The sequence below is a fragment of the Salvia miltiorrhiza genome, chromosome 5, assembly GCF_028751815.1.
Source record: "Salvia miltiorrhiza cultivar Shanhuang (shh) chromosome 5, IMPLAD_Smil_shh, whole genome shotgun sequence".
Taxonomy (NCBI): Eukaryota; Viridiplantae; Streptophyta; class Magnoliopsida; order Lamiales; family Lamiaceae; genus Salvia; species Salvia miltiorrhiza.
Window position 1 is genome coordinate 6241066 of NC_080391.1, and position 24123 is coordinate 6265188.

The 24123-nt window shown below is 35.9% G+C and overlaps 3 protein-coding genes across 5 annotated transcripts; all 3 read right to left on the reverse strand.

Annotated features, from left to right (window-relative positions):
* Positions 1-157: 157 nt before the first annotated feature.
* Positions 158-2461, reverse strand: LOC130985512 (probable 2-carboxy-D-arabinitol-1-phosphatase). Of its 2 annotated transcripts, XM_057908511.1 has the most exons (7): positions 1974-2461; positions 1491-1642; positions 1058-1177; positions 882-981; positions 609-748; positions 459-538; positions 158-373 (listed from the first exon to the last, which is right to left on the reverse strand). In XM_057908511.1, the coding sequence occupies exons 1-7, from the start codon at positions 2116-2118 to the stop codon at positions 247-249; spliced, it is 864 nt and encodes a 287-aa protein (XP_057764494.1). In that variant the 5' UTR covers positions 2119-2461; the 3' UTR covers positions 158-246. The 2 variants fall into 2 exon arrangements, with proteins under 2 accessions (XP_057764494.1, XP_057764495.1); XM_057908512.1 differs by lacking the exon at positions 1974-2461 and having other exon boundaries at positions 1058-1172.
* Positions 2462-2555: 94 nt separating this feature from the next.
* On the reverse strand, positions 2556-3682 carry LOC130985513 (CASP-like protein 1C1). The gene is made up of 3 exons (XM_057908514.1): positions 3204-3682; positions 3022-3124; positions 2556-2939 (listed from the first exon to the last, which is right to left on the reverse strand). The coding sequence occupies exons 1-3, from the start codon at positions 3530-3532 to the stop codon at positions 2706-2708; spliced, it is 666 nt and encodes a 221-aa protein (XP_057764497.1). The 5' UTR covers positions 3533-3682; the 3' UTR covers positions 2556-2705.
* Positions 3683-4909: 1227 nt separating this feature from the next.
* On the reverse strand, positions 4910-8164 carry LOC130985514 (uncharacterized). Of its 2 annotated transcripts, none has more exons than XM_057908516.1 (9): positions 8014-8164; positions 6951-7113; positions 6760-6849; positions 6014-6073; positions 5872-5911; positions 5673-5766; positions 5416-5475; positions 5238-5329; positions 4910-5148 (listed from the first exon to the last, which is right to left on the reverse strand). In XM_057908516.1, the coding sequence occupies exons 2-9, from the start codon at positions 7055-7057 to the stop codon at positions 5062-5064; spliced, it is 630 nt and encodes a 209-aa protein (XP_057764499.1). In that variant the 5' UTR covers positions 7058-7113; positions 8014-8164; the 3' UTR covers positions 4910-5061. The 2 variants fall into 2 exon arrangements, with proteins under 2 accessions (XP_057764499.1, XP_057764498.1); XM_057908515.1 differs by having other exon boundaries at positions 7949-8164.
* Positions 8165-24123: the final 15959 nt, after the last annotated feature.

Consider the following 24123-nt stretch of genomic DNA (forward strand, 5'->3'; position numbering starts at 1 on the left):
TTTTGATATGGAAATTAAGAAAAGTGTATTTTGTTTGTAGGTGAAAAAGAGAAAATGTGTTTAAAGGGTAAATGTTTTTACCAAAACAGGAAAGAGTCTCGCTTACAGTGGGACGCCTTAAATAGAAAGAGTTTCAGATACAGTGGGACAGAAGGAGTATATAAATAATTATTCATCTATAAATTTATATTAAAATGAATACAAAGTTCACTTTTAAAAGGAAAAGAAAAAGCAGTATAAAGGTAGCTAGTAATGGTAGACGTGATCGGTGTACATATGTGCAGTCATATTCAAGGCTTTAAGCATTGCTTCCCCATTCTTGTTAAAGCTAAACACGCACAATCCACCATTGTTCACATCCATTGCTCGAAACCTTCAACAACAACACCAACACCATTTCCCTCAACATTCCAAACTCAATCAAACAAACCAATCTCTCTTTCAAAATTCAAACTCACCTCTCTGGCCCAAGCCCAAGAGCTGTGCAGATCAATGCCCTCAGGATTGATTTATGAGTCACAACCAAGAAACTTTCTCCCTATCCATCAAACACATGCAATATGATTATATCCATGCAAGATTAACAAGACACACAAAAAATATCATACCGGTGTAAGCAAGATTTCCAACCAAGCTTCACGAGCTCTCTCCCACAGTGTCTTTAGTGGATAAACTCCATTGATGCATAAATTGGAGGGATCTTCTCTCCATTGCACATACTCCTTGGGATATAGCTTCCTGGCATCCACTGCCTCCAAACATTAAATGTGATATACTATTACAGCATTACTAACTCATCATCTAAACATGAATTACTTTCATTTTCATTTATGCATACACTCATGGAAGATCTAAGGATGCTAAATCAAAATGACACAGACCATTTCTCAGGCCTTCCAGAAAATGCAGATGAGCCTCCTGCAGCGAGTCCAGAAAAACCAAAGGCTGCTCCCTCCCTTGCCATAAGATTTCAGCAGTAGACTGCATAGTGAACTCACACAGTTTGAGAGGCTGAGGAATTATACACCCCTCATAGCAAAATCAAATGAAAAAGAACCTTGGCTCGAGATATTGGACTTGAGAAACACTGGTCGAACTGCATCTCGGTTAGAGCTGTCCGACATTTTATGGCTTGTTCGATGCCTTCTTCAGTTAGGACTGACAGGTTTGAGCTGCCCTACATGCACGACTACGTAATAAGCAGCTATCAAACTCAACAGAACAGAAAATGCATAGAGGGTGATGATATGTATAAGTTCATCACTGCATATTATTAACTCCAAATAAGGAGGTTTTATGCAACAAATGTCATGTAACATGTATCATGTGTTACAACTGGAGCAAATATAGATTTGAAAAGATTCTTGACAAGATACTATATGTACAATATTTTGAAGCCAAAGGTGCACCAAAATTCAGAAATGATCAGACAAGTAAGAAGGGCAAATGCAGAAGATACAAGGCCATAAAAGGAGGAGTTAGGAACAAACCTGAACTCTACCTTCTTTATTCCAAGTGCTATAACCATGCCGAACCAAAGTTACCTTCTTTGGAGAAGACAGCAATTTCTGAGTAAGTGAAGTAGTAGCTCTACCAAAATCATATGCCCCACCAGTCAGTGAAGCGTTCTTTCCAGATACCTCTGTGGTGAAATCACTTATGGGAGTCATGGGCGTTTCCTTTTTTGTTTATATCTCTTGGAATTTAAGGTATACAAATTCACAGTAACAGAATACCATAATTCAATTGAAAACATCACCACAAAAGTATACCTTAACCTTATCATTTTAGGTATATCATCTCTTCGAGAAATCATAACTATTTTGCCAAAATTGAAATCAATTTAGACAGTACTCAAATTGCCCTAATTTAACAGAGGATGCACATATACAATATAAAGCAGGCAGCAATATCCCAGTTCTTGGCTCATGAAAACAGAGTGAAAATCAAGAAAGCAAAGTTATAGTGAATACCAGTGGCGATGGAGTATTCTGGAGCGGAAGATGAGCATCGAATTCGAACAGATGGGCCCACGCAAGAAGGAATTTTTGGAGGTTTTCTTGATTCTCCAATGGCGGAGCTGGACAAGAAGGGGTTGGACACAAGATTACAACTCATTGCGGAAACCTGTATCTGCTCCAGCCTCTGTTACTTAAAAATTCACCACTTATCTTTTGGCTTGTGCTTGAGAATTGAGATGCTCCCTTGAGCTAGAATGTTGTGCGATATTTGTTTGAGGGTGATTGGCTGAATGTCTGAACGCAAAACATATTTCAGACTGTCAGAAACAAAGAAGGCTGACCATTCATTCATCTTGTTTGTATGATTATATCTAATCTTATGGTGTAGACTCTCTCTCTCTGTTCTTTTGGAAGCGAAAAAAGTAATGGTGTGGAATTGTTGAATTTTAATTTGGTTAGTTGGAATTGATTTCTAGTCTTGGTCTTGGATATATTTCTCAAGACTGGAATATTCTTGTTTCCGTTGTCCAAAATATAAATACAATTTTGCCGTATATGAGCAAGCGAGAAATAGCGATTTCTTAAAAGAAGATATTGAGATTGAAACATGATAATGTGACTTGAATAAATAGAAATTGGCGTTACACGTATATATATAATGATTATATTGCCTTCCATAGTTCCATACATGGTAATTCTGAATGAAGAAAGCCAACAACATGGTGAAAGAAAAGAAAAGAAAAATTAAGTGTTGGTGAGAGTGAAAAGATTCATAAGATTATGAATGGAGTAGAGAAGTATGAGGAAATAAGCGAGTAGAGCTGCGAAAGCAGCAACCATAGCTCCAGTCACATGATCACAAAACTTAGGCACTTGGTCGCAAATTGGCAGCCACCCTGCATGGCTGTTCCCTTTCTTCCCCACCTGCCCTATCGCCAAACATGCCGATATGCTCGAATCCAGCAACACTAATATCATCTGCTTCAACATATATATCACACACATTAACTCATATATCTTTATCCAAATTGCAAAATTAATCTTAATTATATATGCTTACCAAATCCAGAACCAAGATGAAATGGCCGCATGAGTTCTTTGAAGGGAAGAAGAGCAATATAAGGCTGTAGCCAGCTGCAACTGCATTCATCAATACGAAGTACCTGCAACAATTAACCATCTAATTAAACTATATTGAATGTATATATATGTTGTGTGACGATGAACTAATCGATCACTGACTTGAACGTGGGAGAGTTGGTGTATTTGGCTTCGAATTTCATGTTGAAGACGGTGGCCGAGTCATTGCTAGTGACCATCACCGCCGTTGCTGAAACGGAGGCTGCCAACGCCACCAGCCTCAGCACCAAGATTGGGATGTTCTTGGACAAACTCATACTAGCTTTCACTGCTTCTTGTTGCAACAAAAATTTTAATGGTTTTATTTTTTTTGGTAAGATTTGTGTGGATATTAAAGAAGGAGAAGATGAGTTAGGAAAGGCAGATGAGTGGGAGTTTATATTTTGAGTTGGAGGGTCAATCTCTAGGTAACCTAATGGTAGCCACCCCATATGTTACGCCATTTGGGGCGTTTTCGTGAACTCCCCAATATTTTCTCCTTTTAAATTATTACCATACTTAGTTACGGTGTATTTAAAAATTAATTACGTGTTGTTTGAATTATTGAGGGTTGTGTCATGAAGATTTATATTAGCGTTAATTAAATTGTGATCTTCTCATACATTGTAGTGTTGATGTACATATATTGATTTAGGAAGCTATTTAAATAGAGGTGAATCATTTTTTGTGTCGTCACTTATTATCAGTTCAACTACCTGGCTTGGCTATAGGTTGTGTGTGTACGGCGCTTCACCTACATATGTTGTTAATTGTTTTTATATGCAATCTAGTATTGATAATTATATTTAGACATACGTAGTCTTGACTAGGTCATGTTTTTTTATCGAGGCTTCCAAATGTGTCTCGTCTTAAACGGTGTTTGGCCAAGCTTATAAGCTCTTTAAAACAACTTATAAGTTGTTTAGGTGTTTATAAGCTACTTCAAAGTTGTTTGGTAAAATAAATTTCTAAAAAGCTTATAAGTTGTGAAAATAAGCTCTAAGAGCTTATAAGCTAGCTCTACAAAAAATAAGTTCTTTTACCCCAACTTATTTTCTCATATCTTATACTAAGAAATATTTATTTTATAAAAATAACTCAATTATGATTTTTTTTTATTTTCATCATATATCATTCTAATTTTATCTCTCTATCAAAGATTTTTAATTTACTTCTAACGAAAAGTTATCTCTCTAGCTTATAACTTATAAGCTTAATTATCCAAATACTTTGACAATTTATAACCTCTTAAGAAATTACATCTTATAAGCTCCAAAAAACTTATAAATTTTTTAAAATAAGCTTAGCCTTAAATTTAGCAAACTGGAGAGGGTGCCACATCTTCGTATGAACAAAGGGGCAGATAATGGATTGGAAGCTTGAGAGGATACGCGAATGAGATCCTTGAGTCCACTTTCTATGTCTCACTGCATACCCTACTGTCAAAATTAGACTTTGTAATTATCTGACATGAGATTCACTCTATTTGCAAATTTTAAAATTTAACTATATTATTTTACAAATGATTAAAGGTGGTGTAATCTATCACATACTTTTAAGAGCCTATTTTTCTTACTTCACAATTAGTATTTGTTGATGCACACAAATCATAACTTTACTCAATTACTTTGTGTGCATCAAAAAATAGTGATTGTAAAGTTTTGTTGAGCAGAAGTAATTGTGAAGCTGAATTGTACACAAAATACCAATTGTGCTAGTTTGTGTAACTAGCGCATTTTCTTTCCAAGCAAACACATCCATATGAGCAAGAATGGTAATTGCTAAAATTCAACAAGTTCTCTATAACAGGCTTGCACAAATCCAGCAGATGAAGATAATAAACTGAGAAAGTACTCGTTCATGAGAGAAGAGTTTTCAGAAGATTCACAATTGCTATACATAAAAAGGTCACTACATATTGCTTTTCAGCATGCATCAATAGAAGTGATATTTCCAATTAACTTCAGAAAAATCTCAGTCATCACTCATCAGTAGGGAAGTCCTCATCTGAAGCACTTCCAAGAAACGAGTCCAGTGACTTTCTCAGAATGTTGAAGGTCTTATCATCCTGCTCACGAAAAAAACATGCCATTGATAGCTCATTCTAGAATCTAAGGTGTCAAAGAGCATAGCAGAAGGCAAGAACATTTATTTCACCTGTTTCTTCTTCTTGAGGGATTCCTCCAGTTGAGCTATTCTTGCTGCATTTGCTTTCTCCACTTCGGATATCATATTCTTCTCTTTCTTCCCTGTAACCGATTCTTAGAAATTATTCTAAGATGTTCTCAATCTCAATATGTACATTGGGAAATATGATGGAGTTTCCTTTGCTCACTCATTTGTTCGTATCGCAGGGATAACTTTTCCTTGTCCTCTTCATACTTGGAAATTACATCTGTCAATACCCAAGTTGAAGATAGCATCAAATAATGTTTCAGGTAATGCTATATATAGGTAGCTATGCTGCCAAAATCCCTGCATCCAGTGCTCCCAATCATCTAAAATCTGAACTTAGAAGTTACTAATCAAGCATAATACCTAGCTCTGACTAGATAAGGAATAGGCTAAAGACAGAAGATGTAGGAAGATTACCTTTCAAACCTTGCAGATATGAAGATTTTTCCTTGCAGAGTTTTTCATAAACTTCTTGGAACTTGGCAGCCTCACTCTTCAGTAAATTTTCACACTACACAGATGCAAATACATCCAGTTAAAGTCTCAATGATGGGAAGTGGTAAGGTATTAACAATATCCAAATAGTTCTCTTTTGTATGCTACTACACGTCAGGACCTCTTTTGAGCTCTTCAAGAGACCTTTAGCTAAGCTTTGCCTGTCAAATATTATGAAGAAGGATACTTGAGTTCAACCAGGCAATAACAATAACCAGAAAATTATGATGACAACGTGACTGCCCAAATAATATTCATCTCACCTTTCTTTCTCAAGTTTTGATTTCAACTCATCCAAACTAGATTTGATCTCTGAAGAAACACTGTAATCAGAAAATCAGAAGTTGATTGAACTGCCTATTACTCCTTGTCTCAGTAACAGTATGAGCCTCGTGCCATAATTAATTCAAAAGGAAAATAACACTTGCAGAAGCCTTCTTGCTTGCTTATCTCCTCACTACCAAATTCTAGAAAATGAGTCCATTTATCTACATTAATATGAAGAAATGAAACTGATTATGAATGAGAATGAGTTTCATTCTTTCAATTGACTGATAATCCACCCCGGATTTCCATCAACTATCTGTTTGCGAGCTATACGGGGGAAGTATCCTAGTACACAAACATACTAGAACTCATTAGATTACTGAAATTGAACAAGTAACTTCAAATGTTTTCGATCCTATGCAGTTTGTTTATACATAACATTTACAACACCAGACCAAAACGAGTTAAAGGACTCGGTAGCAACTCTACACATTTCACATCTCATAGTCGTTCGATGCATAATGATCCTATAAATTGTAGAATATTTTAAGTTCAGCTAAAGTAAGGTCATCAGTTTCAGATACACAACATAAGGTAAATCCCCAATCGAACTTGTGAATTTTATAAAATTAACATCAGTTTGAGCTAAGCGTAACTTAATTTAAATTACTTTCTGAAGGATCATCAAACGACACACATCTAAATTCAGCCTAGATCACAAAAAAGTTCCGGAGTTTTTCACCTAGAAATTGTCTCTTCGTTCTTCTTCTGACCATCTTTCTGCGCCTTCTCCTTGATCTGCTGAAGAGCGCTCAAAACACCTTTAATTTCACTACACTTAGAAGAGACCTTCAGCAACACTTTTGACAGTATATTTGGTGATAAAACTATAGTAAATCAGCTAAGAAGAAGACTCCCTTGCGAAATGCTTACTCAGAGATGGCAGCATCAAAATCATCTTCAACAACGACTCTCTTTCGCCGATCCTTCAAATTCTCCGACTCGGAAACTCGTTTCGCGCTCGCTTTTGCCGCCGACATTGTGAACGTCGCCTGCCCTATTCTTCAGCTAAGTACGCAGTGCTCAGTTTTTGTGCCTGTAATATGAGAGCGAGAGATGAAATAATGAAGCAATTCCGAATTGTGATCGTACAAATGGCTTTCTTATTTTGAGCGGGAGACATATATTATTATGATTTTAATTTATTTTTTGAGCTAGATAGAGTAGGAGCAATTGTTTGATACCACTTCAATTTACACATGGGATCAACTCCAACTCTCCAACCCAACAACATCAAGGCCTAAAAGGCTAAAATGTTTCGGGTCTTAACAAAATTTGTTGTAGTACAAGTAGGTATTTGTTTTTCATTCATCTAAACAGAGGATTAATATAATAAGTCATAAATTTATTATTTAAATTAAAAATTGCATTTTTATATTTTATTTTGAATTATATATATTTATCTTATTTTTTATAAGGTGACATAAAATTATAATATCATCTCTTAAATATAAAATTATACATTATCCAAAAAAAAAAAGTTATTCAAAATTTATAGTTCGAATTTTTTATTATGTCAAAACAAATAAGGTATAAGATGGTAAATAATATTTATCCCTTTCTTATACCTTAAAGAAAAAACACCATAACTTTAAATTAAATTTTTCATCATCACTTATATATTTATAATTTATATACAATGGCTAGTCAATTCCATTGAATTTCATTTTTAGTAATGCCACGTTTTATAGAGAGAGAGAGAGAGAGAGATGATTTAATAAAAATGGCTAAATTTTTTATGTTAATAGAAATGACTCAGTAAAAATGGAGTAATTTTCAATTTTATTATTTTAATTTTAAATATTTTTAAAATTCACTTAAATATCATCATAATATAATTCATCTATTTGGAGGGATAAAAGGAAATGCACCCATCATTTGTAAAATAGGCCCATGAAATGAGTCCAAACCCTTCACTCATTTCTTCTTTACTCACGCACAAACTAGTCCACTCAGTCCATCTCATTCGGCAGCTGCACCATCATCTCTATAGCATCTCTGCTGAAAAAATACCTATCCACAATTCATATGCATGCCTCACATGCATAGGAAGTTAGAACACTTATAAGCAGGGACGGAGCCAGGGGGGCTAGAGCCCCCTCCCAAATTTTGAGTTTTTAAAAAAAATAAATTTAAAATATATATAGATATATGTTTATACCTATTATAAAATAATTTTGTTTTATAAAAGAGTATTTGGTTATTATATTCTCTCATATATACTTAATTTAAGGATAATTCTGTTATTTAAAACTATATAATCTATGAAATATTGTTTGTTATTATTATTATTATTATATATACTTGTCTTTTAATAAAAAATGTCTAATATGTATGAAATGCTAAAAAAAATTATAATGTATTGAAACTAATTTGTAATATATAGAAAATATATAATTTATGAACATGTTGTTTGTTATTATTATTATTATTATTATTATGCTTGCCTTTTAATAAAAAATGTCTTAAATATACGAAAATGTCCAAAAAAAATTTGTGATATATTGAAACTATATAATCTATGAAAATATTATTAGTTATTATTAGTATTATGCTCGTATTTTAATAAAAAAAAACCTTAAATATACAGAATGCCCAAAAAAAAATTCTCGGGGGCGCCCCCGAACTTAATTCCTGGCTCCGTCCCTGCTTATAAGAACTTCAAATAGAAACGTGCAGAAAATAAAGAACACAAAAACATCAACAATGGTTACCCAGTTCGGTGATAAAATACCTACGTCTGGGGGGCCACGCCCAGTATAAACATTCACTAGTGATGAGTATAAACATTCACTAGTGATGATAAAATATACAAAGAACTTACAGGCAAAGAACCAATCTTCCTAGCTTCTATATCTTCCCAAACCTCCACCTACGTGAATAAAATAAAAGCAAGATAGCAACTTACTTCCTGAGCATGATTGCTGCTCAATCCACGCTCAACACCAAACAAACAAAATCACTCCAACAGGCTGGAGCAATCGCAAGCACAAAAGAATAAAGTAACCCACGACCCACGCTTACAAAGAAACAAAGCGTAAAATAATAGTACACTCTCACCAACTGTATGCTCTTAATATGCACGAAAATACTCTCACCAATAAAGAGAATAACAAAAACGTAGCAGCAGCATCAGTTCTCTTCGTCTTCAAAATATATGTAAACCCACAAGGATGTTTTGTTAGCAGCAGCATCAGTTCTCGTCGTCTTCAAAATATATGTAAACCCACAAGGATGTTTTGTTGAAGTAGAACTCTTGGATAGAAACTTGCAGCATAGAAACCCTAGGTAGAAGGACTCCAAAACAATCTGGAGAACTATCAGATATATATCCGAAAATAAGCTCAAGAAAATCTCCAAAAAACTGCAAGTGTATGCTGCTAGGGAGTCTCCAAAAACTTGTAACACAGTAAGCCACTCATTGTGAAACAGCAAGTAAAACTCACGGAGACACTCTTTCTAATCTACACAATGACAACAAGTCAACAATATAGAGTATAGAAATACTCTAACATTTGCTGTTTCAACAGCAGGCCGCCGCCGACGGCCTGTTTCCCCGACTGATTTCTTCACCTCAATCGGATCCAGTACAGACCTCAAGCCGCCTGCTCTCCTTTCCCTTTTCTTTGGCCGGACATCACTTCAAGTTGTTCCTTCTGAAATTGGGGCGTGACGTTACCGTCTATTCAAGTTCTCATTTTTTTCATCTCCTCTTCAATTAAGAAGAGAAGAAAAAGCAGATTCAAGAAAAAAAGTATTTATGAAAGATGACTTCGCCTTATATCTCTTTTTTATGGTGATGATATTGAATGCATTTTGTTGGTGTGATTACTGAAATCCATGTTTATGCGTAATCACGTCTGAAATTTTGAAATTGTTGCCGAGCATCCCCCGATTCGTACATTCTCGCATCGCATCCGCGTGTTGAGGCGGCCGCCTTTTGCCGACGAGGCGTGCATACACAAAAATCTTACAAAGGCGCACATATTGGTGCGGTTCAGCGTCCGCCTCCAGCGATTTTCACAACATTGTTTTCTACTTGATTCTGCATTATCATGTTGCCATAATGTATAGCTTTAAGGACTATCCATCCCCAAGGGTGATATGTTAAAATACCATTTTAAAAGATAATACAAATAGCATTTGTTGTGGGTTCATTATCATAAGAAGTTAGTTCTCAGTTTTATGACATCTTAATCTATTCAGTTGTTCCAATTTGTGAGTTGGAAGACCCAACAAAATGTGTATTTTCTTAACAAGATAGAAACAACACATGTCTTTCCTTTTGTTTTCCCTAGCTCCTTATTTACTAAAATGTTTGGCAGGTTCTTATATCTCAAGATATCCAGTGTTAAGTTGGAGGTCTCAAATCGAGAAGCAGCTGTATTAAATCGTGTAAAGCGGAAGCTCCAATTGCAAGGTTTTGAAGAGGAGAATATTCGGAGTGAAACATATTTTAAACCTGAGATACGAGGGAATTATGGTAGATGATTTACAAGATTATTTAAACAAGAGTATGGATTCAAAGTTGAGAGCAGGATTGGTGGTATTGGAGTGACTAACATACTTAAGCCCCAAGCTCTACCGCCTGTCGCACACAGCGTTGGAAGATTTGGCGTGTGGTTGTGTCATAATTATGAATGGCAATAGCACCGTAATAGTAGAACCTAGTTGTAAGGCTGTTATTACGAAATACGGTTACATCAAAATTGAGATTGAATGAATTCACAAAGTCGTGGAGGTATCCAAAGAAGTGGCAGATGTTGATATTCAACCATAGTTTCATGGAAATAGCTCAACAGATGGGACGCACCCTACAGAGGACTTCAATATCAACCAATATATATTAAAGAACGACTGCTCTTTTTGGTTCTGATGATGAGACAATTTAAGTAAACGAAGGCGACGTTAATTCTGGTAACTAATCATCCTTGTTACACTGGTTTTCTTTGTTGCAAGCAGAGGTATCACTCCCGATCCGCCAACTTCTCCTATTTCCATCTTCTGCAGAATCTGGTCCGGCTAAAATCAAGATAACTCATGCCCAAATTGCTGCAAATCATCGAGCAATATGGTGCAGTCTTACATGAATCATGTCCAGGTTAATGCTCAAGTCTGTTGCCGCTAAAGATTCTTTGATCATCGAAGAGGAAGATTCCATGGATGATGACTCTGTTATCCATTTGAAACACAGTATTGATCAAAAGAGAGGGTCTATGGGAACTGAAATGTGGATGTGGACATCCCTCTCAATCCCCGTCAAAATATACATCCCTCCCGGACCCGCTTCTTTTCTTTCTCCAATATTGCTCACTTCTAAGCATGTATTGAATCCTAATTTTGTTGCTGCCTCTCAATGTTTTCTGGTAAATTATGCAAATGGATTACACCCAAATTGAAATGTGCTTCTCTGGAGAAGCACGGTGATTGTCTAAATAATTTTGCTGTTGCCTATGCACTCACACTCAGGTCAACCACTTATATTATCATTTGCATAACTTCGTCTGCCAGAAAAAAAAGAGGAAAATAATCTGCTATTGCTACGTATTTCTGTTATTCAGAGCATGCCTTATCGTATGATGCATGTACTTTAATTTTGGGATCTATGTTTTCTTTAAATGTGTGATTCTTATCAGGAGATATATCACAATGGTTACCTCTGTCAAGCTATGGAGGCTCTATCTTTGGGATATTTTCTTCAAATTATAGAAAGTGATACATTCAAATATTCAAATGTGTGCAACTTCCTTGGATACATTGAAAATGATCCTTTTTATTTAGCAAATCAAATCTCCAGCAACTTATAAGTCGATTTTAGTGATATAGAATAATATTCAATTTTTTGTATTTACTTTTTAAAAACTCATTCATTTTTACTTGTCATTTAAGAAGTACTAACAAATTAGTTGGAGAGGCTAGCTAGTTAGTAGAAGTTGGAAGTTGGAAAATGGATTAACAATTTTAGTCATATCACTGCTCCTAGAAGCTCAATTTTCTGAATTTGTATGCGAATCACAGTTTTTGTTTTCAATTTCTAGTCTTAGTTTGAATATATTTACGCTGACAAAGTGGAAGTCGTGGAAACTGTCCACGCAGCAAAACGAGGCTGTAAAACGTTGCTTGTTTCATTATCATGCAGCACTCCAAATATTTTCTTGTTTTCATTTACTACTACTAGTTTTCATTTTGAATCACCAATATTATACAATATATTCAATTTCAAATGTTCAAACACGCTTAAGTCCAACCATTTTTATATCTATAATAGATTCAATTTTAAAAGTTCAAATACGCTCAAGTCCAATCATTTAATTGCTAAATGACCGTTATCTACTAAAAAAGAAAAACAACGTGATATTATAACATGATAGAAAATATAAATGAAAATCGAATTATTATTCGCGAGAGAATCTCAACGCATTAAAAAAAGTATTATTATCTATATATAATATAAAAGAACAGTTTAACGGTAAAATTTTACCGCCAATTTTTCTCACTCCTATAAAAAAACTATATTCTCTCTCCCACAATCTATCCCACTATTTACTCATTAAATATCTATTAGTTAATCTATATATATAAAACATGCACGAATTTTTTCTACAAAAATTTCTCTCTTTACTTTGCATTTTTTTGTTTTGATTCTTTTTTAAAATTCATCAACTTTTACTTATAAAAAAATATTTTATATGGATGTTAAATTAAAGATAATGATAAGATCTTTAATTTGATGTAAAAATTATAAAAAATAAATTTAAATTAAATAAATTATTATCATTTAAAGTCACAATTTTTTTCTCTCTCTCATCTTTCATCTATACTCTCCTCTCTCCTACCTCCTTTCTTTGAATAACTCGTTCAATTTTTTTTCTATTTCATTCATTTTTTAATATTTATTTTATTTTATTTTTTATATTGTTAGACATCATTTTTAATATTTTCTATTTCTTTTTTTTTTGCTATAACAATTTAATGTAACTAAAAAGATTAGACTTATATTTATTCATTTTAGAACTCTTTAGCTTAAAAATAAATTTTAAAGGTTGAAATTTATATTAATATAAATTTATAGATAATTAATTAATTAAATCTTAAAAAATTAATTTCAAATATGATTTAGATTTATTAAATTTTTGTATGAACAAAAAATTATATTTCTTTATATTAACATATTTGTTATTATTATGTCTTAATTAAATTTAATATTAGATTGAGAATTGACAATTTATCTATATAGTACATAAAAGAGGAGTTTTTCCCCTCCATGTTTTCCCTCTTTTTTTCTCTCTTCTTCCACCAATTTTTTCACTTTTTTTTTCTTTTTATGTTATTATATTTTATTTATTTTCTAAACGTCATCAAATTTGATTCGTGAAAAAATAATCATATGTATCTTAAATTCAATATAGTATAAAAATAATCAAAAACGAATTTAAAACGAATAAGTTATGAAAAGTATAAAATATTTTATTTTCTGTCTCTTCATTAAAAAATTACAACTTTTTATTTATGTTTGCGTATGAAAATATTTATTATGATGTATAATACTATATAATAATATGCATAATGCAAATTTTCATTACACTTTATATAAATTGAAAATTTATAATTTTATAGTCAAGATTTTATTGAGTAATTGATCTTAATTATTATATTATATTTTTAAAACATATGTTGTATTTGTTTATATTTTATTTTTATTATTATTTATATTTATTTATTTAAATTTATCGTTTGATTTCGATGTCCGTTGTGCATCGCACGAGTGGGCGTATACTAGTAATAAATCAATTAACTAAAGAGACGTGTTACACAACAACGTAGTTATAATTATGCCCTCCCTCATTCCTAAGCTAAAACACACAAACAACATTTAGTTGGACATATTTTTGAAAAATGCCGAAATAAAGAAAACAGTGTTTCATTTATGAGCTACCGAATTTGATATAGTGGTCACATCCCATTGCATTATTAATAAGAGACAAATTGAGATGAATAATTTGATACACATTATACAAAGAATCGTATAAAGAAAGAAAGAAGTAGGGTAAGTATAAGGCAAAATATAAATCGAGATTTGGAGCGATTATGTACCATTTTCTGGGCCCATCTCTAATATCTCTATGGGCTGTTGAATGTTGGTAATAGCAAATCTTCTAGAGGGACCGTCAAAGCCATGTGCATCATATTCATATCCGGTCAACGACTATTAAAATTTTCCAAAACATTCGTCGTCAAATTCTTTGATTTATTAAAAAACATATTTTTCGGGTTATCACACGAATCGAACTAGTTGAAATAACTTAGGTTGTATCTCAAGAAAAAAAAAAACCTTAGGTTGCCATACAATGGGCGGCGGCGTGCTATCTTTTTTCTCAAATTCAAGAAAACTGCACATTGTCAAATTATATAAGTATGATTCCTTGCGAATTTTCCGGGAGACTTCTCTATGTGATATTACACGTGGCTGAAATTTGACAAAATGTATTTTAGATTTTCACACAAACAAAGAAATGTGAGAAGTGGTTACAAATAACAGAAATGAATGAATGGAGAAAATTCAATCCGTATAAAACTAACATAAGAAGAATGGACAACTATAGTGAATACACGAATAATCATTAATCACATTCACTAATATATACTCCAAACTTGAGTAAAATGGAACGTGTGACGTAGAGTTTGGCATTAGTCTGCTTTGAAAATTCAAAGTGCACGCGCACTTAGATTAGGGACCTTAATTGGCAAATTAATTAATTAACCCCGTTGCCTGCCTTATGAATATTTGCTTGCAAGCCACGTTTCAAAATTCATCGTCTCTCATAACTCAAAACTATAATTCATCCTTCAAATAATCTCTTATCGACATTACACTTCATGAGCTTGCCTAGTCTATCCATCCCAGGAATTTTAATATCATAAAGTTGTGTTTGAAATTAAGATTTTGAGGATGTATTGAAATTTGAGGCAAAAATGAATTACGCATTTAGTCATGTTTGACAGACGAATAAAGTATTATTATATAAGTTGAGGGTGTACTAAAAAAAAAGGAAGATGTTTGATAGACGAATAAAGTATTATATAAGTTTTTTAACAGAGAAGTATTATACTCCTATATAAGTTAGAATGTTTAAAGTCCATGGCCAAGCGAGCTGTGTGCATGGCATTTGGTCAGTGAGTATTATATTTTGTATTCATAGACGGTTAAGAAGATTACACATAAGAATTTAAATTGATTTGTCTAATAATTAATCAATGCTCAAAGTCGTTCAATCAATCTTGGATACAGGAATCCAAAAATATCTTCACCCACAGATGCATCAAAGATGGGGATATTAACCTATCAAGTTAACTGCTAATTAAATCACAATCTCATTGTATATACTTCCTCCGTTTTTTATTAAATGTCATCAGCCGTCAAAATACACATACCAATAAAATAAGATATTTTACATTTGTAACTTTAGTAATTGTCATAATAAATGCATATATACAACTAATTATTACATTCATACACGTATTAAATAAGGATAAAATAGAAAAAATGTCATAAATATATTCTCAAATTTTGAAATGGGACACTTGTTGAGAAATAAAAAAATGAGCTAAATGGGACACTTATAAAAAAATGGAGGGAGTATGAATTATCTCTTGTGTTGTCTATTTCAAAACAAATATTTGACGGTTGAATAATTAAATTGGAAGTTGACGTGATGAATTTAGGAGCTTCCAACATTTCAAGTTGTAATTTTAGATATTCGATGATAAAATCGACAGCATCACAACATAATCGATTGGACTTTAAAACTTCCTAATCAATTTTGAATTTTGATGTAGGATGCACATCTAAAATCTTAGCTCACAACCCGTGCAAAAAATTAAAAGATGTGAATTTACTACAAACAGAAAAATTAGGTCATTGTTAAATGTTTTGAAAATGGTTAATTGCATGAAAATATACGAACTTTAGTCACTTTTTCATTCTGCACACCGACTTTGAAATTTACATTTTAAACCATGAACTTTGCATTCGTTCCATTTTTTCCTTAAAATTCACCTCCGGCCATCGGAAATCTAAGGTGACGCCTTTTGGCGCCACGCGTATGTGACACGTCATTAATGTGTGCTGACGTGTCTTTAATTTAATACTCTCTCTCTATCTACTTCTCTCTCTTTTTCTTTTCTCTCTCTCTTTCTAATATTCACCTCCGTCCCCGCGCTTCCCTCGTCCCACGCAGCTCGAGGCCGCCGCCACCACTGCCGCCACACGGGCCGCCGCCGAGACCCGCCTCCACGTCGCCATAGACGACGTCAAAGAAGCAAATAAACTTCTTTTGGTTCTGAGAAAGATCGGTATAGGCACTCGACTGCTCGCTGCACATCCTCGCCACCAGCTTTACTCGTATCCAACAGGTTGCAATCCACCTCGATCATACCTTTACCGTGAGCAAGAGCCATAGACTGCACGGATGGAAGCCCGCCGCCTCTGCCGCTGATTCTCTTTGCTATTCTCCGAACAACAGCCATGTCAGTCGAGAATATTGGGACGTTCTAGTTTTCGACCCACTGTGTGGCTCCAACGACAACGACCCCTTTCCTCGGAACAACACGAGGAGGGCCCTCATCGGGTTTCAGCTGCAGAGTTTCGGATTGGAGGTTGCCTACCCACTGATTTCCATCTGCATTCCGCTTCAAGTTGTGTCGAGCGACCTCCCCTCACCGTGTGCAGCTCCGTACAAGAAGGTAGCAACTGCAGGCTATGGATAAGATCATTAACAAAAGAGAAAAGTTGATGAAGAAACAAAAAGATGATAGATTAAGAGATATCATCAACTTCACAAAAAAGATTATTAAAAAGTTCATTCCATCAAAAGGGAGTAAAAACACACGCTGTAACAACAATATGAACACCATTTATAATCAACCAAAAAAATAAGAATGACAAAAATTGTCTTTTCAAGTGTACAATATCTTTCCATATCGACTCTAGCAAGAACTATCTACAACGTGAAATTACACAGCCTTACATAATCGCGAGTTTCATAACTTTGAGCCAAATTTCACTACCAATACCAATTTTACCAATTCTCTGAACAGTGAGCAAATTCCCTACTATCTCAATAGATGCTATTTTGATGGATTCTAGCGTCTGCACTAACTCTCAACGAAAACCCTTTAAATCAACGTCGCTGTAATATTAAAAATAGTACACATGCATGCACAATAATCTTCTAGTGGTTCAGATAATCTAATGGCTAACTTCTTTTAGCATACAGTCTAAATCTAGATCCCAAATTTCATGTCAGTAGCAAATAAACTTCTTTCGTAGTTTGGAATATGATTATGAGGATGTATTTCCTTCTTCGGATCTTTATATTTATATGATTGACCTCGTCTGATTCTTTGCAGCACAGGCATACCTAATGCTCGCAATCCAAACCTTGGAGTTTAGCATTGTTCTGCTGCTCCTAAAGTACCCCAGTAAGCCTCAGTACAATCTACCAGATTTTTCCGTGCAAACAAATCTTCAGAACAACGAAGCTGCTGCTGGCATCAGTGCTTGGGTTTGGAGTCCTTCTGTGGGCTTCTTTTACGTCTTCTACGGCAACGTGGAGACGGGTCTCGGCGGCGGTCCGTGCGGCGGCAGTGGCGGCGGCGGCCTCGAGTTGTGTGGGACTAGGGAAGCACGGGGACGGAGGTGAATATTAGAGAGAGAGAGAAAAGAAAGAGAGAGAGAGAGAAGTAGATAGAGAGAGAGTATTAAATTAAAGACACGTCAGCACACATTAATGACGTGTCACATACGCGTGGCGCCAAAAGGCGCCACCTCAGGTTTTGTGATGGCCGGAGGTGAATTTTAAGGAAAAAATGGAACGAATGCAAAGTTTATGGTTTAAAATGTAAATTTCAAAGTCGGTGTGCAGAATGAAAAAGTGACTAAAGTTCGTGTATTTTCATGCAATTAACCCTTTTGAAAATTACATCTTATTTGCAAAAAGATTGAAAGATTGATATTTAATTAATAGTTAGCACCAATTAATTGTCATTGTTTAATTTATTTAAATCGTCTTGGTGTTATATTCTGTCATGTAATTTCTATTGATTAGGAAAACTACTCAATTTTTTTAATACTAATAAATTATTGAATCGACTGCTAAGTGCTAACACCTTTTCACGCAAAGAACAGTTTGGACTAGATGGCATGGGGTGCCTTTGCAGGCGTGGAGTACTAGGTTCTTCGAGATTACAAGCTCTCGATTGGGGAGGCTACTCAAGATTCATGAGAATACAAAATCTAAGAAAAGGTTGGATTTTGCATTTATCCAACTATCAACGGGATTTGTTACCATTAATAGGTGTTTTGAATGCATCATCGATGGTGCTCATTTTAAGATCAATATTGTTGAAGTTGAAGACCTGCCATTAGAGATTCAACCGATGGAACACGATGGACAGTCAGTTTCGGAGTTTGAGGAGGAAACGGATGAGGAGGAGGAGGCGGAGCAGGTCTCGACGTCACCGGCAAAAGCTCAGATCGGAGAAATTTCACCACCCGATGGAGACGGAGGAAGTTCATGCGGGAAGACGACACAGTTGGCCGAGCTTTCAATTCCCAACAGACATGCAGCCGCCTTCTCGAACCCCGAAAAGATTTGTTACGGCTCAGATACGGCACAATCTTTAGGCGGCTTGTTTCTAGAGGAGACGTTGAATAAAGAAATGACAGCTGGCAACCCAGAGGTGGAGATTTCGAAAAGTGGAGGGGAGATTTACGGAGATCAATTCTCACCTACTGTTCTCGGCCCAAGCAGCTCTCAAGCTGAGTCTCTCAAAGCAACAGTGGATATAAGCCCACTAAAAGAAACGGATCCCAAAGCCCATTGTGCAAGAGAGAGCAGCCTAATTATCTGCGAATCACTATTGCCGCAAACTGTAGAAGGAGGCGAAATTCAGCCTTGTGAATTTTGTGGGCCTACTTCACCGACGAGTAAGGACAAGGAAGCTGGAAAGGAAACTCACCTAATTGAGGAAAAGCAAAAAGCAGATTCCCTAAGGATTGGTAGTGGAAATCGAAATCATCAAAAAAGAAGAGTGGGAGGTGACTTTTCTTTAAAAATGGGGGCCAATCGTTTTCTTCAATTCAAACTCAAGAAGAATCCAAATAAATCACAAGATCGAAGGAAAGAGAAAGGTAGGGTGATCGAGGGCAGTGAGATGGAAGGTGAGCTTTTCAGTGACAGATCAACTGCAACGTTTGCAAAGGAACAAGCAGACGAGGAAACTTCAATGGAAATTGTTTCGAGTTCCTTGGAAGAAGGGAAGAAAATATGGGAATTTGGGAAAAATCTGGGGTTGATTAGCTCTCATGCGGACTTGGAAATCGCAAAGGAGCTGGCGGAATGTAGAGAGATTGCAGGGGTCAGGGAGAAAAACATTTTAAGTGATAAATGAAGATGCTCTCATTCAACATCAGAGGGCTGGGGAGTAAGATGAAAAAGAGAGAAATTAGAGAGCTCGTTAAACATCACGACCTTGATTTTTCCTTCATCCAAGAGACAAAAATGGGGAAGATAAGCGATATGGACATCAAGCTAATTTGGGGATCAGATAATGTGGGAGTGGCAGAGAGACAAGCGGACGGTAGATCAGGGGGAATCCTTTCAATGTGGAATAACGTTCGCTTTCATAGTTCGAGCCAGTGGGATTTGCCGGGAGCATCAATTGTTAACGGTCGATGGCTCTCAGGTAATGTTGATTGTTGTTTGGTTAATATTTACGCTCCCCAAAGTTTTTCAGATAGAGTTGTGTTATGGGATCAGATCAGTTTGGTGGTGGAACAGAATAAAGATGTGTGTGTCTGTGTTGTCGGCGATTTCAACTCTATTAGAAACGGATCTGAAAGGGTTGGTAGAGGGTCTCAGTTCCAGTTGAGAGATGTGCAGTCGTTCGATTCTTTTATTAGGAACAACAATTTGGTTGAACTACCGTTACAAGACAGGAAATTCACGTGGTATCAACCACAGGGGCAGTGCAAGACAAAGCTTGACAGATTCTTGGTAAATGATAAATGGTTGGAGGCTTGGCCGCATTCTAAGGTGAGAGGTCTTCAAAGGTCGGTCTCAGATCATGTTCCTATCCTTATGGAGACAAAGGCGGTTTTTTGGGGACCAAAGCCTTTCCGATTCTTAAATGCTTGGACTAATCACCAAAGTTTTGAGCAAGTGGTCAGAGAGTCATGGCAAAAAAGTGGTATCACCGGATGGAGTTGTTACGTGTTCAAAGAAAAGATGAAAAGGCTGAAGGAGGATCTTAGGAAATGGAATAAATCAACATTCGGGCACATCGAGGACAACATTATTCAACTGAAAGATCAGATTATGAAATGGGATGCTATTGATGATGCTTTGGGACTGGATGAGGAAGAGGTCATCAAAAGGAACGAAGCCAACGCTGATCTCATTATCCAGCTAAATAATCGTGACAGCCTACTTGCTCAAAAATCAAGGGTTAGATGGATTAAGGAAGGGGACGTCAACAGCAGTGTTTTTCACAAGGCAATCAGGGGGCGAAAAATCAAGAATGAGATGGCGGGGCTGCTTCTCGAAGGGGATTGGATCGACGATCCAACGGAAGTGAAAAGAAAGGTGAGAGAACATTTCAAACTGCAGTTTAGTAACAGGAACAGGTGGAGACCAACTGTTCCAGAGGTGTTCGGTCAAAAGAGTATTTCAGATGACAACAGAGATTTACTTGAAGCACCGTTTACTGAAGAAGAAATCAAAGAAGCAGTTTGGAATTGTGATAGTGGGAAGAGCCCGGGTCCGGATGGATTTAACTTCCATTTCATGAAGAGGTGTTGGGAGATCATCAAAGAGGATCTGATTAACGTTTTCAAAGAGTTTCATTCAAATGGAAAGATAGCTAGAGGTTGCAACCCGTCGTTTATTGTTCTTATTCCAAAGAAAGACGCCGCTTCAGAACTGAAGGACTTCAGACCTATTTCTTTAATCAATTGTCTTTACAAGGTAATTGCAAAAACTCTGGCTTCTAGAATGAAAAAAGTGATGAACTTCATTATTTCAGAAAGTCAGAGTGCTTTTATTGAGGGAAGATACATTCTTGATGGAGTGGTTATCCTGAACGAGATTGTGGAAGAGGCCAAAAGGAAAAAGATTGACACTTTGCTGTTCAAAGTCGATTTTGCAAAGGCCTACGATACAGTCGATTGGAGATTTCTTGATAGAATGTTGGCAGTGATGAATTTTGGGGAAAGATGGAGAAATTGGATTGTCGGCTGCCTCAGTTCAGCGACAACTAATGTCTTGGTAAATGGAAGCCCTTCGGGGGACTTCCAAATGGAAAGAGGGTTGAGACAGGGAGATCCACTATCACCGTTCCTTTTTCTCGTCGCAGCTGAGGGACTGAACCTCTTGGTCAAAAGATCAGTTTCTAATGGGACCCTGGAACCATTCAAATTTGGGAGGGACAGATTGGAGATATCTCACCTTCAATACGCGGACGATACAATTTTTGTATCTTCCGCAAAGATTGAGAACGCATGGGCCTTCAAGTGCATCCTTAAGTTATTTGAGCTCCTCTCAGGTTTGAAAGTTAACTTCGAGAAAAGCAACCTCATGGGAATTGGAGATGTTGGTGAAAATTGCAGGGAGATGGCAGAGATTCTTGAATGCACAAAGGGGGAGCTTCCAACGAAATATCTGGGAGTCAAAATTGGGATCAGCTTATGCCGAGCGATGAACTGGGAGTATTTGGTTGACAAGATTAAAAAGAAGATTGCTAACTGGAACAACAAAAAAATCTCGTTTGCCGGCAGGTTAACTCTTTTACGATCGGTCCTCTTCTCATTGCCGATTTACCAACTTTCTTTTGCTAAGCTTCCTAAGAGTGTGTTGGCTGAAATACGCTCTCTTTTTTGTAAGTTTTTGTGGGGAAGTGGGAGTTTTGGGGAGCGAAAAATCTGTTGGATCAAGTGGGAGGAGTTGTGTTTAGATCTTAAGGAAGGGGGTTTGGCCATAAAAAATTTGGAGTGGTTTAATATCGCTCTCATGTCAAAATGGATTTGGCGATTCCTAACTGAAAAAGAACTTTTGTGGCTAGGGTAATCAGGGCAAGTCAAGGGGAAATAGAGAAGGAGGGGGATGGGTTCCGAGTGAAGGGAGGAAGAGGCGGAACAAGTGGGTGGTGGAAAAAGGTGTTGAGTATTAGTTGGGGTGATGGAGGGAACTGGTTCAGGGAGAATATGGTTTTACAAGTTGGGGAGGGGGAGTCGACCAGATTTTGGCAACAACGATGGGTTGGGGAGAGGAGTTTGGTGGATATCTTCCCTAGACTTTTTCATCTGAGCTCCAATAAAGATGGATTCATTAGTGAAATGGGAGAATGGTTTGAGGGAGTGTGGAGTTGGGGGTTATCGTGGAATCGGGAACTAAGGGGGAGAGAACTTGATCTTTTGTCTTCTCTTAACTCTTTGATTTGCAATATTCATATGGTCGCAGGAAAAAGAGATGCTTGGAAGTGGAAGGCGGGCGTATCCGGAGACTTTTCTGTTAAAACGGCTTACAAATCTTTGAGCATGGTAGCAAGGCCTGGTAGTCCCAGCTCAGACGGTTTTGATTGGCAGCAGATATGGAAAGCCCCGGCTTCTTTTAAGGCTGTTTTAACAGCTTGGAAAGTTCTTAAGCAAAGGTTGGCGACTTGTGACAATCTTCTAAGAAGACAGGTACCTATTTCTTATTCTGAGGCGAGGTGTACCCTGTGTAAGTCGAATCAAGAGTCGATTGATCACCTTTTCTTTGAGTGCCAAAGGGCGGTGGAAATTTGGAATGAGATTTTGGTTTGGATTGGAAAAGTGGCAGTCAATCATCATTCGGCAAAAGGTCATTTCTTAGCTTTCACAAATCTTGGCAGGAAGGAGGAAATTTCCTTTCTTACTGGTCTTTGGAGTTGTACTATTTGGTGTATGTGGAAACAAAGAAATGGTTGCAAGTTCAATCAAGAGCCATGGAACAAAGATAAACTGATTGCAGAAATCAAGTCTATACTGTGGAGTTGGAGGATGGCTTTCGATTTCAAGTTGCCGGTAACAGGATTCAGATGTTGGTTCGTTGCGGCCACATTGTCTGGATAGTTATTGATTCCGTCAGCTCAAGGTTTCTTGGTGTTGGAGTGGTTTTAACTGTTTTGTGTAAGTGTGTAATTGTTATGTTCTTTTCCTCTCTCTTTTCTTTGTTTTGAACTCTTAGGTACTTCTGGTACCTCATTTTATTAAATGATTTCTCTTGCCTGATCAAAAAAAAAAAAAAAATGGGTGGCCTTCTAGAAGATAATTGCTATTTTCTATCCAAATGTCTGAGTCACAGAGGTTGCAATCAACTTTTAAGAGCCACCTACTAACAAATTTAATTTAATTCATCATTTTATAGTACCTCAAGTCAAATTTCACTTTTTATGTATTTATTTATTTAGTATTTAATATTTATATGTTTTCTTGTTTCTAGAACAGAAATGAGTTTATCCGTGTATGAGGCTTTAGCTAGAGGTAATGAGGTTTTAAGATCTCGAAATCTCATGTTCGAATTTTTAATGAATATTATGGGGTATTTTCAATGTTATACTGACTAGTATTAATTGATACTATTTTTTTTAAGTTATATAATTAAATAAGTTATTCGCACAACAAATGAGACATTTACACCACATAAAGATGAAAAAATAATTGCACAGCGGGATCATTACTCACATAAAAGTGGAAAAATAGCTGCATACATGCAGAACCACTATCCACAAAAGGTGAAAAAATAGCCATAAGCAAACGAGACTACTACCTACACAAAATTGAAAAAATTGTGAAATTGAACCCAAAACTTCTCATAAATGAGAGTCTTCAAATGTCTCAATCTTACTATTTGAACTATACCTTATTAGCAGTATTAATTAATACTTGAGGTTGTAATTTGCATTAAAATGTGTTTATGAAAATAAATCTTCTGGTTACAAAATCACAAAAATGAGAAAACAGCGCATT

What these genes read in the sequence shown, in the direction of transcription:
- LOC130985512 (XM_057908511.1), bottom strand. Translation starts at nt 2,118, where the DNA reads ATGAGTTGTAATCTTGTGTCCAACCCCTTCTTGTCCAGCTCCGCCATT. An exon ending in AGAATACTCCATCGCCACTG is followed by an intron (nt 1,643 to 1,973) that starts GTATTCACTATA and finishes ATTTCACCACAG; the next exon opens with AGGTATCTGGAAAGAACGCT. An exon ending in TCTGGAAGGCCTGAGAAATG is followed by an intron (nt 749 to 881) that starts GTCTGTGTCATT and finishes GTTTGGAGGCAG; the next exon opens with TGGATGCCAGGAAGCTATAT.
- LOC130985513 (XM_057908514.1), bottom strand. Translation starts at nt 3,532, where the DNA reads ATGGGGTGGCTACCATTAGGTTACCTAGAGATTGACCCTCCAACTCAA. An exon ending in ACCAACTCTCCCACGTTCAA is followed by an intron (nt 3,125 to 3,203) that starts GTCAGTGATCGA and finishes TAATTGTTGCAG; the next exon opens with GTACTTCGTATTGATGAATG. An exon ending in TCATCTTGGTTCTGGATTTG is followed by an intron (nt 2,940 to 3,021) that starts GTAAGCATATAT and finishes ATGTTGAAGCAG; the next exon opens with ATGATATTAGTGTTGCTGGA.
- LOC130985514 (XM_057908516.1), bottom strand. Translation starts at nt 7,057, where the DNA reads ATGTCGGCGGCAAAAGCGAGCGCGAAACGAGTTTCCGAGTCGGAGAAT. An exon ending in TCTTGAAGAGCTCAAAAGAG is followed by an intron (nt 5,767 to 5,871) that starts GTCCTGACGTGT and finishes GCATCTGTGTAG; the next exon opens with TGTGAAAATTTACTGAAGAG. An exon ending in CCCTCAAGAAGAAGAAACAG is followed by an intron (nt 5,149 to 5,237) that starts GTGAAATAAATG and finishes TTTCGTGAGCAG; the next exon opens with GATGATAAGACCTTCAACAT.